General features: G+C 43.2%; 1 protein-coding gene across 1 annotated transcript; it reads left to right on the forward strand.

The window, feature by feature from the left end:
* The first annotated feature begins 323 nt into the window (after positions 1–323).
* On the forward strand, positions 324–10,600 carry PRSS45P. The gene is made up of 7 exons (XM_032458668.1): positions 324–462; positions 808–1,365; positions 3,277–3,303; positions 7,347–7,494; positions 7,984–8,258; positions 9,135–9,298; positions 9,627–10,600. Exons 2-7 carry the CDS (start codon positions 1,254–1,256, stop codon positions 9,858–9,860), a joined length of 960 nt encoding a protein of 319 aa, XP_032314559.1. The 5' UTR covers positions 324–462; positions 808–1,253; the 3' UTR covers positions 9,861–10,600.
* Positions 10,601–15,308: the final 4,708 nt, after the last annotated feature.

A 15,308-nucleotide genomic window follows, 5' to 3' on the forward strand; every position in this document is an offset into this window, starting at 1 on the left:
AGTCTGTTAATAAGTATTGAACCAGCTGCTTTTAGAAGCCACTGAATATTCACGAGTTAAAAAAATAAATTTAACTTCTTGTTCCTATAACATTCCAAACAGGTGTTCTTGGTCAGCAGGTGGTGTTTCTCCATCTTAAAGCTCCACTCAACCCTGTGGTTCATGCTTTAGAATAAGAATCTCAGAATTCCCTGGAGGGCTTATTAAAATACAGATTGCTGACCACACTCCCAGAGTGTTCAATCCTGCAGGTTTGGGGTGGGTCCTGAGAATGTACATCTCTAACAAGTTCCCAGGTTATCCTGCTGCTGCTCTGGGGACCACACGTTGAGAACCATTCCTCTGCATTAACACAAGTAAAGAAGGCAACCTCCTCTTGACTTCCTTGGCATGGAAGTGGCACATGTCACTTCTACTCACCTATTGGTGGAACGCTTCACCTGGACCTCTTTAGATGCTAAGGTGAGTAATGTGGTCCCCAGAGCTGGATTCCCCCACACTAGACAGAAGAAGCAGTAATCTTGGTTTTTATCAACTAATCTGGGACACACCAAGCAGGTCCAAAGGCTGCATCCTTCTACAAAAACACCCTGAAAGCCCAAGGTCTGGCATCCACCACCACCTCTTTCAGTTTCCAACATCCTACTGGTGGTCCATGGAAGAGGAGAAATGCCTTTTCTTTCTCAGGACTACGCCAAGACTCCTTGTTCAAGTCTTAGGTCCAGCTCAGATGCCACTTTCACAAAGACATCTTCCCTGATTGCATAGCCTTACTGTTCTCTTCTTGTGCTTTCTACCTCTTTTCAGATTTTCTAGTCAGTATAAACTGTGACACCCTCAAATGCACGACGCCCAGGGAAACAAGGTTGTGGTCAGAAGGTGGGCAACAAGATGCCAACACCAGTCTTGGGATTTGTATGTGCCTACGCTGGCCAGGTTTTGAGACACAGTCACCAACTGAGGCAATTTGGGGTGCTTTCATGGGACTGGCCAGCGCGGAGGCAGCGACAGATCCAGAGCTCTGCAGGCATCTTTAAGGAACCTGCACGAGATGGAGGTACGCGCGGCGGAGCGTTCACGGTGCCGGGGCGCCGTCGCACGTCTGCGACGTCATCACGTGCGGAGGGGCCGTCACGTGCCCGAGGCTCCGTCTGCGGCGGGAAGTGCCGTCAGGCGCGGGAGACGCCGTCGCGGCGGCATCCGGGGCTCGTGCGAGCTGTCCTCTTCGCCGCCAGGGGGCACGTCCGAGCCTCATGGCCGCCTCGCTGTCCCGCGTCAGTGTGGCGCCTGCAGCCTCGAGGCCCTCGGGCCTGAGCCGCCGCCTCCTGCTCCTGCTCCTGCCGCAGCTGCTGCTGCTGATCTCAGGTGAGGCGACGTCTGCTCCGCTCCGGGTTCTTCGAGGCCCGGACAGGCCCCGCGGCGCGCATCCGCAGCCATTTCTCCTCCACTGCCCCTCCCGGCATCTACCAGGGCGGTTCCAGGGGTCCCGAACTCCCACCTTCTCCACCCGCCGTCTCCTTCCGCAAGGCTGCCAGCCCTGCAGCCTCCTGGGAGCCAGCGGTGGTGGTGGTGGTGGGGGGACCCCAGCGTTTCCTCCCTGAGGTGTGAACGTATGAACCTCACGGCTGAGACCTGAACCATCCTCTTAAGCGTCCTCAGGCCTCTCACTCTCTACCCCTCCACCACAGGCTCTCTGATCTTCCCACGCAGCTGGGCACCGCTGGAGACCCGGCTCGGTGAGGCGGTCCGGGCCAAATTCGTGGACTCCATCCACTTAAACGAATAGTCGCAAATTCACCGTCTTCCCAGACTGCCCGTTCCTACCCAATGTGCCTCACTAGCAGCTCCTTCCTTCCCTCAGGAAACCCAGGCCATCAGGTGCTGTCTCCGTTGACTCCCTCCAGCCCCCAGAGGCGCCTCTGAACCTCACTATTCATCGCCACCCTCCCCGCTTTCTGTCGGAATCAGAGACAGGCCTCCAGTTCAAGGTCAGCCTCTGCTCTGGACTCTGGATCTTCCCTGTGCTGCTCCTTCCGTCCTCCTCTCTCATAGTTCTTTATCCTCTCTCTTTCTGTCTGATTTATTTCTTCACTCTGTCTCTTCCCCTTGCTGCCTCACTATTTTGAGATTTCTCAAAGTAAGCCTTCACTTCATGTTTCCTTCCAGAGCTTCTTCACTTCTCACTTAATCCTTAGCCCGTTCCTGGGAGGTCTGTGCTCTTAGCCACCCTTGCTCTGTTTGTCTCTGACATATTGATGTTCCTTAAGGTGCTGTCTTGGTTCTGTCTTCACTGCTCCCTGGGTGAACTTACTTGCCGTGGGCGTTGAGCTGCCATTTATGTGATGCTGTCTCCCAAAGCAATGTGTCTGATATGCAGCCGCCTACTGGACATCTGAATGACCTAGAACTGTCTCAGCATCTTGGATTTGAAAGTTGAGGCTCTCTTCTTCCTACAAACTGGGTTCTCTTGCTCTGTCCTCTAAGTCAGCCAATAGTGGTCACGCTTCTCTAAAATCAGAAACTTGAGCGTCATCCTGGACTCAGCCATTTCCCTTAAGTCCTACATCCAGCTCACCATGTCTCTTCTCACTGCTGCTTCCTTATTCAGACCTCCTCATTTCCTGCCTGGGTTCTGCAGAGCCTCTGGTGGGCTTACTGCTTTCAGTCTTGCCACCTCCCTATCTATTTTCCATACTGCCTTCACAATACAAGCTTGACCATTGCACACCTCCACTGGCCTCCTTCCTCCCAGAGGGTCTCACCCAGGCGGCTTGGCCTGGCTTATGAGGCTGCCTTCTAACCCTGACATCATTTCTTGCCATCACAGGCCTTGCCCTTTATCCTCTGGAGTCTTCCACCTACACCATGGTGTTTGTATCATAAAGAATGTCACTGTCACTTTTCATTTCTGTTTTACCTTGTCGTATTTAAGACCTGGCACAGTAACCCCTCTTCCCAGAAGCCTCTCTGTCTACCACTTCTGGACTTACCTGACACCTGTGGCCTGGTCCCTACATTGATCTCACCCAGGTGATTGTGTGTTTACTTATGTCTCCCCCGTTGGACAACGTGATTCTCAAGGGCAAATACAGGATGTATCTGTCTGACACATTTCTGTCCTCCCCTACCCCCAGCCTTGGGCTCCAGGCTGGAAATAGAGTGGGAGATTAGAAAATATTTGGTGAATGAATGAATTAACATATTAGTGAAAAGACACACCTCTTCACTGTCATCTTGTTATGACCTCTTCATCTCTGTCCCCTTTTTCTCCTCCAGGTTACAAAGGAGACAACACCAAACCAGGTGGGTTGGGTGAGCCATTGCTTCAGGAAAACCTCAGTTCCTGGGAGGGTATGTTCTGAAGAAGGTCACAGAGAGAGTGTTTTGAGGTCTGTAGAAGCAGAAGTTTTTTGGGGGAAGGGTCTATTTGTCAATCCTTGTTAATACCACACTGTTTTTGTTATTATGGCTTTGATGTGTCTTTTTTTGTATATATATATTTTTATTGAAGTATAGTCAATTTACTATGTGTCAGTTTCTAGTGTACAGCATACTGCTTCAGTCATACATGAACATATATGTATTCATTTTCATATTCTTTTTCATTATAAGTCACTACAAGATATTGAATATAGTTCCCTGTGCTATACAGTATGAACTTGTTCATCTATTTTATATATAATTGTAAGTATCTGCAAATCTCAAACTCCCAATCTATCCCTTCCCAGCCCCTTTCCCCCTGGTAACCATAAGTTTGTTTTCAATGTCTATAAGTCTGTTTCTGTTTTGTAAATAAGTTCAGTTGTCTTTTTTTTTAGATTCCACATGTAAGTGATATCATATGGTATTTTTCTTTCTCTTTCTGGCTTACTTCACTTAGAATGACAATCTCCAGGTCCATCCATGTTGCTGCAAATGGCATTATTTTATTCTTTTTTATGGCTGAGTTGTATTCCATTGTATAAATAAACCACAGCTTCTTTATCCAGTCATTTGTCGATAGATATTTAGGTGGTTTCCATGTCTTGGCTATTGTGTATAGTGCTGCTATGAACATTGGGGTGCATGTATCTTTTTGAATTGAGGTTCCCTTTGAATATATGCCCAGTAGTGGGATTGCTGGATCAAATGATGTCTATTTTTAGTCTTTTGAGGAATCTCCATACTGTTTTCCATAATGACTGCACCAAAACTACATTCCCACCAGCAGTGTAGGAGGGTTCCCTTTTCTCCACACCCTCTCCAGCATTTATCATTTGTGCACTTTTGAATGATGGCCATTCTGACTGGTGTGAGGTGATAAACTCATTGTAGTTTTGATTTGCATTTCTCTGATAATAAACGTGGTACTGAACATTTTTTCATGTGCCTATTGGCCATTTGTATGTCTTATTGGAAAATTACTTGTTTAGGTCTTCTGCCCATTTTTGGATTGGAGTTTTTTTTTTTTTATTATTAAGTTGTATGAGCTGTTTATATATCCTGGAAATTAAGCCCTTGTCAGTCTCATGTTTTGCAAATATTTTCTCCCATTCCACAGGTTGTCTTTGTGTTTTGCTTATGGTTTCCTTTGCTGTGAAAAAGATTGTAAGTTTAATTAGATCCTATTTGTTTATTTTTTTATTTTTTTAAACTTTTTTTATTGAGTTATAGTCATTTTACAATGTTGTGTCAAATTCCAGCGTAGAGCACAATTTTTCAGTTATACATGAACATACATACATTCATTGTCACATTCTCTTTCGCTGTGAGCTACCACAAGATCCTGTATATATTTACCTGTGCTACACAGTACAATCTTGTTTATCTATTCTACATTTTGAAATCCCAGTCTGTCCCTTACCAACCCCTGTCCCTCTGGCAACCACAAGTTTGTATTCTATGTCTATGAGTCTGTTTCTGTTTTGTATTTATGTTTTTTTTTTAGATTCCACATATGAGCGATCTCATATGGTATTTTTATTTCTCTTTCTGGCTTACTTCACTTAGAATGACATTCTCCAGAAACATCCATGTTGCCGCAAATGGCATGATGTTGTTGGTTTTTATGGCTGAATAGTATTCCATTGTGTAAATATACCACATCTTCTTTATCCAGTCATCTGTTGATGGACAATTAGGCTGTTTCCATGTCTTGGCTATTCCATTTGTTTATTTTTGCCTTTATTTCTATTGCTTGGGTAGATTGCCTTAGGAGAACATTGCTGAGATTTATGTCAGATAGTGTTTTGCCTGTGTTTTCTTCTAAGAGGTTTATAGTGTCTTGTCTTATGTTTAAGTCTTTAAGCCATTTTGAATTTATTTTTGTGTATGGTGTGAGGGAGTGTTCTAATTTCATGGATTTCCATGCAGCTGTCCAGTTGCCCAACCCCATTTGCTGAAGAGACTGTCTTTACTCCATTGTATGTTTTTGCCTCCTTTGTCAAAGATTAATTGACTGTAGGTCTGTGGGTTTATTTCTGGGCTCTCTGTTCTGCTCCATTGATCTATATGTCTGTTTTTGTACCAATTCCATGCTGTTTTGATTACTGTGGATCTGTAGTATTGTCTGAAGTCTGGAAGGGTTATTCCTCCAACTTCATTCTTTTTCTTCAGTATTGCTTTGACAATTCTGGGACTTTTGTGATTCCATGTAAATTTTAGGATTATTTGTTCTAGTTCTGTGAAAAATGTCCTGGGTAATTTGATAGGGATTGCATTAAATCTGTAGATTGCTTTGGATAGTATGGCCATTGTATGTATCTTAATATCTGTTAGGATAAGTGTCCCTTCTTTGCTCTACTTTCTCAAAGACTGAAGTATTCATGGAACTTTGTTTTTCTATTTTGCTTTTAGAGTAAGTTTATCAAATTTCTTAAAAATTCTAACTGGGAAAGTGAGTTTATAGATTAATTTTGGAAAAAATTACTTCTGAAATATTCTATTTAAAAGTAAAGAATCTTTCTCCATTTATGCTGATCATTTTCAGTGTCCTTTATTAGAGTTTAAAGTGCAGTACTGCAGAAATCTTGCATACTGTTGTATATGTTCATTACTTTGTACTTTTTAATTTTTAGCTATCAGAAATGTCTTATTTTGAATATAGTTGTGTTGTATTCAGATTGGTTGGAGGTAGAGAAATGTTACCGATTTTAAAAGTGAGTTGTTGAAGTATTACATATACACACAAAAGTGCACACATTATGTGTCCAGCTCAAGAAATTACCACACAATGAAGGCACCTGTGCAGTCTCCACCCAGGTCAGAAAGTAGAGCAGTACTGGCATCCAGAAACTCCCTTCCGCCCCCCCCCCCCCCCCAGTTACTTCCTTTGTCCTCCTCCCACGAAGTACCATTATTCCTGGCTTCTGTCAGTGTAATTTTTGGGGTCTGTTCCTTAGTGTTATGTGATGTTTGCTGAAGGTTTATGATATATAACTTTTATAAATAAGGATTTTCTTTCTGTTGCTCGTTTGCTAAGTTTTTTTGTTGTTGTTGTTTTAGTCATAAATATGTGCTGAATTTTTCAAATGCCTTTTTAGTGTGTGTGTGTCTATTGAGAAAAGCAGGCGATCTTTCTCTCCTTAGGGGGAAAAAAAACCTATTTATATGGCGAATATACCAAGAGCGCTTCCATTGTGGGACCTCCCTTGCACCCCTGGGACAATCTCTACATGATCATGGTGCATTATTTTTAAAAAATATACTGTTGGCTAATATTTTATTTACAATTTCTGCATCTATGTTCACGTTCATACAATTGTCCAACTTGATTGTTGGAACTACTTGCAAACTAATAGTGTGTAAGCTGTGAGAGGAGGGGTACCTCTCTCTGTGGGCTCCATGCTAGGGTTTTTTTTGTTTGTTTTGTTTTGTTTTCTGAATGGCCTATGAAAAGACTTCTGACACATAAGTCTGGAGCTTTTCTTAACCCTGAGTAGTGTGGGGACAGAGCCCTTTTGTATCTCAAGAGATGAAGCAAGCATTATAGCCTTGCAGCACCATGGCCTAGGGACTTACCGGACACAAGGAAATACATTTCTTGTCCTGGGGCTCCTTCTGTGCTTCTCCCTTGTTGTGAGGTTCTGTGCTGCTTGCTTCCTCTGTGTCTCAGTATCTCTCTCCTCCTCCTGTCATGTCTCTTTGTCTTGATGCTTTTTATTTCTGTCATTGTCATTTTCTGTCCAGCTCAGTGCCTTTGGGCAGGCCACTGGTCTTTTCTCACCCTCAGTCTCCCCTTCTTTGAAGTGGGAACAAACCCCCGGGTTACAGCCTTGTGCAAATTGCCCTGGAGGTATCTTGGTCTCTGTCATTCTTACCCTTCTCTGTGTGGCCACTGTATCTTCCTGGCATGCTTGTTCCTGAAGCTTGTGGCAAACCCTGGTGGTTGGAGAATTCGGACGTGACCCGCCATTGGCCCTGGGAAGTAAGCCTCCGAGTAGAAGATGAGCACGTGTGTGGAGGGGCCCTCATCGACCTCAGCTGGGTGGTGACTGCCGCCCACTGCATCCAAAGGTGAGTGTGGCCTGTGGAGACCCAGGGCTGCAATGGGCTCAGCCTAGCCTCCTGGTCTCCTCTGTGAAACAAGGTGGGAGTGGGGGCAGTGGAGAGGGTGGGAAGGGATGTCCAGGACAGGGAAGAATCATGCTTATGACTGAGCTGGGGCAGGACCCCCAAGCATAAAAGACTGTATCCTAAACAGGGCAACAGGAGAACCCAGCATACACGCCACCCCTCACACGCATGAGAACACACATGCATACTAACAGCTGCATGCCCAAATACACAACACACAGACCAGGCTGCTTGAACCAGTTTAGCTGATGAATGAGGAGGCAGCCATATCTCTGACCCCAGGGGCCCCCAGACTGGATGAGCAAGATGACATGAGCAGGGAAAATCAGGCAGGACTTCTGCTAAGGGGAGGGTCCTTGTCTGAGGTAGGAGCCTAGGGTTTGCTTGGGAACCTTATGTCTACCAGGTGGGGCTCTGTGTCTCCTGTAGCACCAAAGAGTACTCAGTGATTCTCGGCACCTCCAAGCTGAAGCCCAAGGACGCCATGAAGGCCCTCTCAATCCCCGTGAAGGACATCATTTTGCACCCCAAGTACTGGGGCCGGACCTTCATCATGGGCGATGTTGCCCTTCTCCAGCTTCACACTCCTGCCATCTTCAGCAAGTACGTGCAGCCCATCTGCCTCCCGGAACCCAGCTACAACTTGAAGGTTGGAACACAGTGCTGGGTGACTGGCTGGGGCCAGGTTAAACGGCGCTTCTCAGGTGAGCAGGGTGGGGTAGGGGTGAGATTTGGTACCCTAGAGGGTGCACTCCTTTCCTTCTGGGACCTTGCTGCTGAATTTCCGAATGGTGCCTCTCAGGAAGCTGTGGCTGTTACTGCTGGCCCTTGGTTCTTTGGATGTATTGGGTTTGCTCCTCATATGAGAAGCATTGTTATGGTTTACACCATTGCGTTTGCTGTAGGCACTTCATTCAGGCCCAGCAAAGCCTGGGCTGGGCATGATCATTTGCCTCTTACAAAAACTCAGAGTCAGGGATTCATAAATTCCTCATTCACTTATTTGTTCACCCGACAAACTTTTGATGTTCAAGCATCTGCCACATGCCAAACCCTTGACACTGGGAATGCATGCCCTGCCTGCAGGGCACTCATAACTGAGTGTGGGTGGGGACATAGGCTGACAAGGAAAGAGGCAAAAACTGTCAGGTGATCTTGAGAGCACGTCTGGGGGATCTGGGATGAGCTCTGGGCAAAGAGTCTGCCTGAGATGCCTGAAGGAGGAATGGGTGTCAGTTGGGGTGGCAGAGGTCACAGCTGGTGCAAAGCTCAGAGGCTGGAGAGAAGCAGCATGTGGTTGGGGTCTCGATTTCTAAGTGGTTGCTTTGAAACTTGAGTTATAGCCTGCTTGGTTCAGAAGCAAAAGTTTCCCAGAGAAAGGGATCCTGAAACAGAGCCTCTGAGGGTGAGGTGCTTGCCAGACATGGTCCACACTGCAGGGGTAAGGGCCAAGTGGCGGAGGGCATGGAGATGTGAAAGGGTGTAGCTGAGTCTCAAGGATGGAGGGGACAAGACCTTGGGAAGAGGCAGGGCTGAGTGGAGTGAGGATTCAGTTCTCACCCCACTGGGCTCCTCCACAGCCAACTCCACGCTGACGCCAGAGCTGCGGGAGGCTGAGGTGTTTATCATGGACAACAAGAGATGTGATCGGATTTACCGCAAGAATTCCCTCGTCCCCCGAATTGTCCCCCTTGTCCTGGGGGACATGATCTGTGCCACCAATTATGGAGAAAACATGTGCTATGTGAGTTTCTGGGAGGTTCTGGCAGCTCTCCTTTGGTTGGGATGACTCCCGGTAGGGGGCCAGTTCCCTGGGGAGGGGTTTGCTGGGCCTTCTCTTTGTCATCATTACCAGGCAGTGCTCCCATTTTCCTTCCCAGTGACTTTGATTTTGCTTGATATTCTGGGATGGGGTCCTCAACTGAGGAGTGAAGGAAGACTCCAGGTAGTGAGATCCTTAAGAAATGAAAAAAGCTTCCAAGCAGAACTCAGAGGGTGGGCATTCTGGGTCCCCCAATTCCCTGGGTCCTAGCTAGGCCCACAGCCTCCATCAGTCCTCTCTCTTTGCATAGGGGGATTCTGGGGGTCCACTGGCTTGCGAAGTCGAGGGCAGATGGATTCTGGCTGGGGTGTTGTCCTGGGAAAAGGCCTGCGCCAAAGTACGTAATCCAGATGTGTACACCCGTGTCACCAAATACAGCAAATGGATCAAGAAGCAAATAAGCAACGGGGTTCTCTCTGGACCCCGCACCTCTCCCTGGCTCCTACTCATGTCTTGGCTGCTGCAGCCCCTAATGGACCCCTGATCTCCCCTCTCCCTTCTTCTCCATGCTTTGCCTCTGCTGGATCAACCTTGATCTCTGGCCAGATCAAGGTTAGACCAAGGTCATGATTCTGTTTTCAACAAGAGTCAAAGTTGGGAAAGAGTGGCCCCTGGGAGACTGGGTCTTGCTTTAGCCTCCTAGTGAGGAGGGATATGGTGGATGACTAGGCCTTGGTTGACCAGGAGAAGGGAAGTGTGGCCTAGAAGTGCTCTGGAATTGGGGACCAGAACAGTAGGGATTAAATGTGTGCAAATATGTGCTGGCTCTGTTCTCTTTTCTGGGTGGCCCTGTGGGCTGGGGGTCAGTGGGAGGGCCAAGCATCCTGAAATTAATTCTGCCAGGAGACTCATCAGAGTGGGGGCTGATAGTTTTTGCTGTAGTGCTTGGGCTGGGGCATAGGGAAAGGGCCTGAGCCTGAGGCCTCGGTTTCCTCAAGTGTAAAGTGGTTGTTCTGTGGGGAGCAGTTGAGACACACCCCGTAGGTGACAGAAGGAAGGACCGACACATACTGCTCCAAAATCAGCTTGCTTTTTTTTTTTTAAATGGCATTTAAAACTGATTACCGAAGTATTGCATGTTGACTTTCTAAATTTTTAAAAATTAAAAACAATTACAAATATCTGAATACATTTTTGTCGTGATTTACTTAAAAAATTCAGAGATACATGTTAAGACTCCCTCTTGCTCATTCACCCCCACCATTCATACTGCCCCCCTTCCCAGGAAATAATCATTGTTAGCATCCTTAAATAATTCATCTTTGATGTTTTTAAGTAAATGGGATCTTATATATATATATTATTAATAATCTACATTTAAAAAAGTATGTGCCTTGAAAACCTTTCTGTGCCAGTACCTAGAGCTCTTCATAATTTTGCATTACTGCATGTGTTCTGTATGCATGTAATGTATGTTATTTAAGTAGCACCAGTTTTGAGGCTGTTTCTGACTTGTCAGCATTCGCCGCAGTGCTTCCGTGACCGTATCCTTGCATGCTGGGCAGGAGGACACATTCTGAAGCATTTCTGCAGCTGTCTTCCTAGGAGTGGGGTCAGGGGAGGATCATCAAAGGAAACACACATTTAATAATTTTGGATGAATACTATCCAATTTACCCCTCCCCAAAGCTGAACAAGTTTACATTCACACCTATAGCATATGAGAAGGAATTTCTCCTTTTTAAGCTTGAAATGGATATTACTAATCTTCAAAAATTTTGCCCATTCAATGGTGGAAAGCTATATAATTGTTGTTTTAATTTGCATTTTCTTGATTGGAAAAATGTGTTTTCGTGTGTTTACTGAAAAAAAAGGTGTACTTTTTCTCTAGTAAATCCTCTGTTCATACACTTTGCCTACTTTAAAAATTAGGTTGCTTATCTTTTTCTCATGAAGGTCTTTATCTTTTTTGAATATTAAGTTTTTGTCAGTTGTTTTACAAATACGTTCTCCAGTTGTTGTCACTTTTCTTTTAGAAATATGTGGAATTGATGGGAATTTTCCCCTAAGGACTTTTTAAAATTATTATTGAGTGAAATCAGTCAGTCTTTTTTTTAATGGATTTTGTGACTTGTTTGACATGGCCTTCTCCATGTCCAGATCATAGAGCTATCTTCACATTTTTCTTTTAATATTTTGATAAATTGATTTTTTATGTGTAACTATAACCCATTTGAAATTTCTGTTTATGTATAGTGTGAGGTGGGGATCTAACTCTATTTCCAGCTGGAGAACCAACTTGGTTGACAGTATTTCTTGTAGAGTCCATCCTTTTTGTGCTGATTTGAATGTCCACATTTGTAATAACAAAATCCTGGTATATTCATGGATATGTTTTTGAAACCTAAGTTATTTCCCCATTGATCTTTTTGTCTGTCCCTGTTTCAGTCAGCTTTATGCTATGTTTTGTTAAATGATAGCAAAATCTCTCCTCTTCTTGAAAAAAAAAAGCCCAATCTGCAAAGTTTGTCTTCCATGTAGACTTTAGAATCAGTTTCAGTTTTCATTAAAAATATGATTGGTATTTTAATTGAAATTAAATACACAGACTAGTTTGCGGAGAGCTGTCATTTTTACCTAATGTTGAGTTCCTAACCAGGAATATGGTATATGTCTCCGTTCATTCAGCTTTTCTATTCATGGATGTCTGGAAAAGTACTGAGTTTATTTCTAAATGTTTTACAAATTTTGGTTATCTTTGTTTTGGATAATGTTTTTTCCCATTACACTTTTTCTAATTGTACCTGTAGGTATTTTAAAGCTGTTGATAGGTTTTTTAATAATAGTGATCATGTTTCCTGATCATCTTGCAAAACTGTCTTACTAAGTTAATAGTTTTTCAGTTGATTCTCTTGGCTTGTTTTTTGGTAATCAAATCATCTCAAATGGTGACAGCTACCTCTTGTCCTTTTTGAAAGTAACACCGTTTATTTCTTTTGTTATCTCATTGCCGGAGACCCCAGCATAATAGGAGATAGTAGTGATAATGTGGGAGCACGTGTGCCAACTCTGACTTCATTCTTTCATCCATTCCACAGATATTTATTGGGAATCTCCTCTGTGCCAGGCACTGTTCCTGGTCCCTGGTGACACAGTAGTGAACTGTTAAGATGATTATATGGTTATTCTTGTTTAATTTGTTGACTAGATCTCCATAGATTTCTTAGGTAAATCCTGTAATACACTGTAAACTCAGTTGCTAGCATTTTGTTTAGAATTTTTGTCCCAATGTTGAATTGGCCTACAATTTTCCTTTTTGTTCAAGTTCTATGTCACTGCTATCCTAGCCTCTTCTAACAGGAGTGGCTTCTCCTTCTTCTCTATTAAAAATTGTATCACAATATGGATTTAATTACTTCTGCATTTTAGAATTACTGAGTTTTTCTTTGTGCCTAGTACTTGGTCAGTTTTAGTGAATATTTCATGTGTATTGGAAATGAAAGTGTGTATTCTGAAACAGAGTTCTAGCTATAACTGATTGGATCAAGCTGTGTTCATTGTGTTACTCAAATCCTCTCAACACTTCAAATATTCTGTGCCTATATATGCCATTAATTCCTGAGAGGTTTACCATGAGAATTAAGACTTTGTCTGTTTATTTCTGCAGTTCTAACAATTCTTGCTTTATGTTTGAAAGCTGTGTTGTTAGGAGTACAAGGTTCTTGCCTACTGTGCCATCTTGGTGGGTTATACCCTATCAGTGTAAAATACGCCTGTTGTCCCATTTCATATCGTTTGTTTTTTCAAAGATCCAGATCATAGAGTTCATTCCTAGCTCTGCGGTCCTAATTGTTTAGGATATAGTTTTATATTTTTGTACATGTTTCCTACAGATTTTCCTTGGGTTTATTTTGTACCTTTATAGTTTCTTACTTTGAGCATTTAATTCATTTATTTTCATTCTTTGTTATTCAGTAATAAATACCTTTAAGGTTTATGGATTTGCCTTGAACACACCCAGTAAGTTTTTAAAAATGCATTGCTTTCATTATTACTATTTCCTAAATAGTTTATAGAATGTTTTTATTTTCTTGAAATAAGTTAACCAAGTTTATTTTTAAAATGTTCAAATCATTTGGTTTATTTTGCTTGCTCATTGTTATTAAAACCCTGTTTCATTGCATCATGGTAAAAAATGTGGCCCAGATTAGTTCAACTTTTAGGGAAGTTATTGTGATTTTCTTAGTAGTCTAGTATGCAGTTGATTTTTTTTTCATTTTTCAGTTTTATTAGGTAGAATTGTTAAAATTTGACTGCACATATACAATATACTGCATATAAATACATATACACAATATACTGCACATATTTTAAAAATTTATATACATGTATGTTCATTGTTTCGAAGAACATTTAGAGCTTTAGCTTTTTATTTTTTTGTGTGATTTCTTTTTAAATTGAGTTATAGTCATTTTACAGTGTTGTGTCAAATTCCAGCGTATAGCACAATTTTTCAGTTGTACATGAACATACATATATTCATTGTCACATTCTCTTTCGCTATGAGCCACCACAAGATCCTGTATATATTTCCCTGTGCTACACAGTACAATCTTGTTTATCTGTTCTACATTTTGAAATCCCAGTCTGTCCCTTCCCACCCCCCCATCCCCCAGATGATTTTTATAGATGTTTCATTCGTCAAAAATAGAGTTGGAGAAGAATTTCCCCCCGCCAGTAAGGGTTTTCAATTTCTCGTGTTACCACGTTTGATGTTATGTTATTGATGAACAGAACTTTATTATGTTACACGGTTGTTGTAATTTTTATCTTTTTTCAACAAAAGGTAACTTCCTTTTTCTGTTTAAAGCTTTTGTCCTGAATTACATCTTTAGAGATTAAAATTGTCAGTTCTATTTTTGCTTGAATATGCTTAATATATTTTTGCCCATCTTTTCTTTCAGCTGCTTTGTGTCACTTTGTTTTAGGTAGGTCTCTATTTAGTAGCATCTGAGTGGATTTTTTTTCTATTCAATATAAGAATCTTTGACTTTTAAAAGTAGAGTTTCTTTTGTGTTCACATTGGTGGTGATAATGGATATGCTTGGTCTTTATTCAGTTATCTTGTTTTGTTCATTGGTTGATTGTCCTCCGCTGCTGCCCAAAGCAGTACTTTCCACAAAGGCAGAAGAGTAGAGAGGGTTCTCCTTCTCTGGATTTTCTTTCTTCTCTCTCTCCCTCCCTCTTTCTCCTTCTTTCTCCAAAGGAAATCGGATTGAAGGGCTAATCATTTTCTTGATTGTCTACCATGTACCCCTAAAAATAATGTTTTGCCTGTGTTGAATTTTATGCAGTATGTACCTCTTGGTATCTGACTTCTTTCACTCAACAATATGTTTATGAGATTCACCATGTGGCTGCGTCCATCCTCATTGCTCTTCATTATTCTGTGTCTCCATCCCACCTTTGATGGCAGTTGGGTGGTTTCCAGTTTGGGCTCTACCCAGCAGTGCTGCTGTCAGCAGGCTCACATGTTCTTTCCTGCTGCATACGTGATGAGGTTTCTAGGGCGCACACCTAGGAGTAGAACTGCAGGTTTGGAGGTAGGCACATTGTCTGCTTTACTAAATGATACCAAACTTTTCCACCGTGCTGGCCCCAGTCCATCTCCCCTAGCAGTGTGTAAATGATCTCATTACCCCATGTCCTTGACAACACTAGCAACGGGGCGGGGTAGGAGTGAGGTGTCCTCATGGACAGTGTGAGGAACATGGGATCCTTGAGGGTGGGGACCTCAATGGAGTGGTGGGGAGGGGTCCCAAGATGTCATTTACTGTGCTGATTGATGAAGACCCGGGCTTGCAAGCTTCTTCGTCCCAGGAAGCCACCTTCTCAGGCCAAAAATGTCTGGTCTTGCTCTACCCATGAGCTGTTCTCTTGAAAATGCAGAACCTGTGGGAAAAAGGAAAAACCCCAGTTGCAGCTCAATCAC

This window comes from Camelus ferus, chromosome 17, assembly GCF_009834535.1.
Source record: "Camelus ferus isolate YT-003-E chromosome 17, BCGSAC_Cfer_1.0, whole genome shotgun sequence".
NCBI lineage: Eukaryota > Metazoa > Chordata > Mammalia > Artiodactyla > Camelidae > Camelus > Camelus ferus.

What these genes read in the sequence shown, in the direction of transcription:
- PRSS45P (XM_032458668.1), top strand. Translation starts at nt 1,254, where the DNA reads ATGGCCGCCTCGCTGTCCCGCGTCAGTGTGGCGCCTGCAGCCTCGAGG. An exon ending in GCCGCCCACTGCATCCAAAG is followed by an intron (nt 7,495 to 7,983) that starts GTGAGTGTGGCC and finishes TGTCTCCTGTAG; the next exon opens with CACCAAAGAGTACTCAGTGA. An exon ending in GGTTAAACGGCGCTTCTCAG is followed by an intron (nt 8,259 to 9,134) that starts GTGAGCAGGGTG and finishes GCTCCTCCACAG; the next exon opens with CCAACTCCACGCTGACGCCA.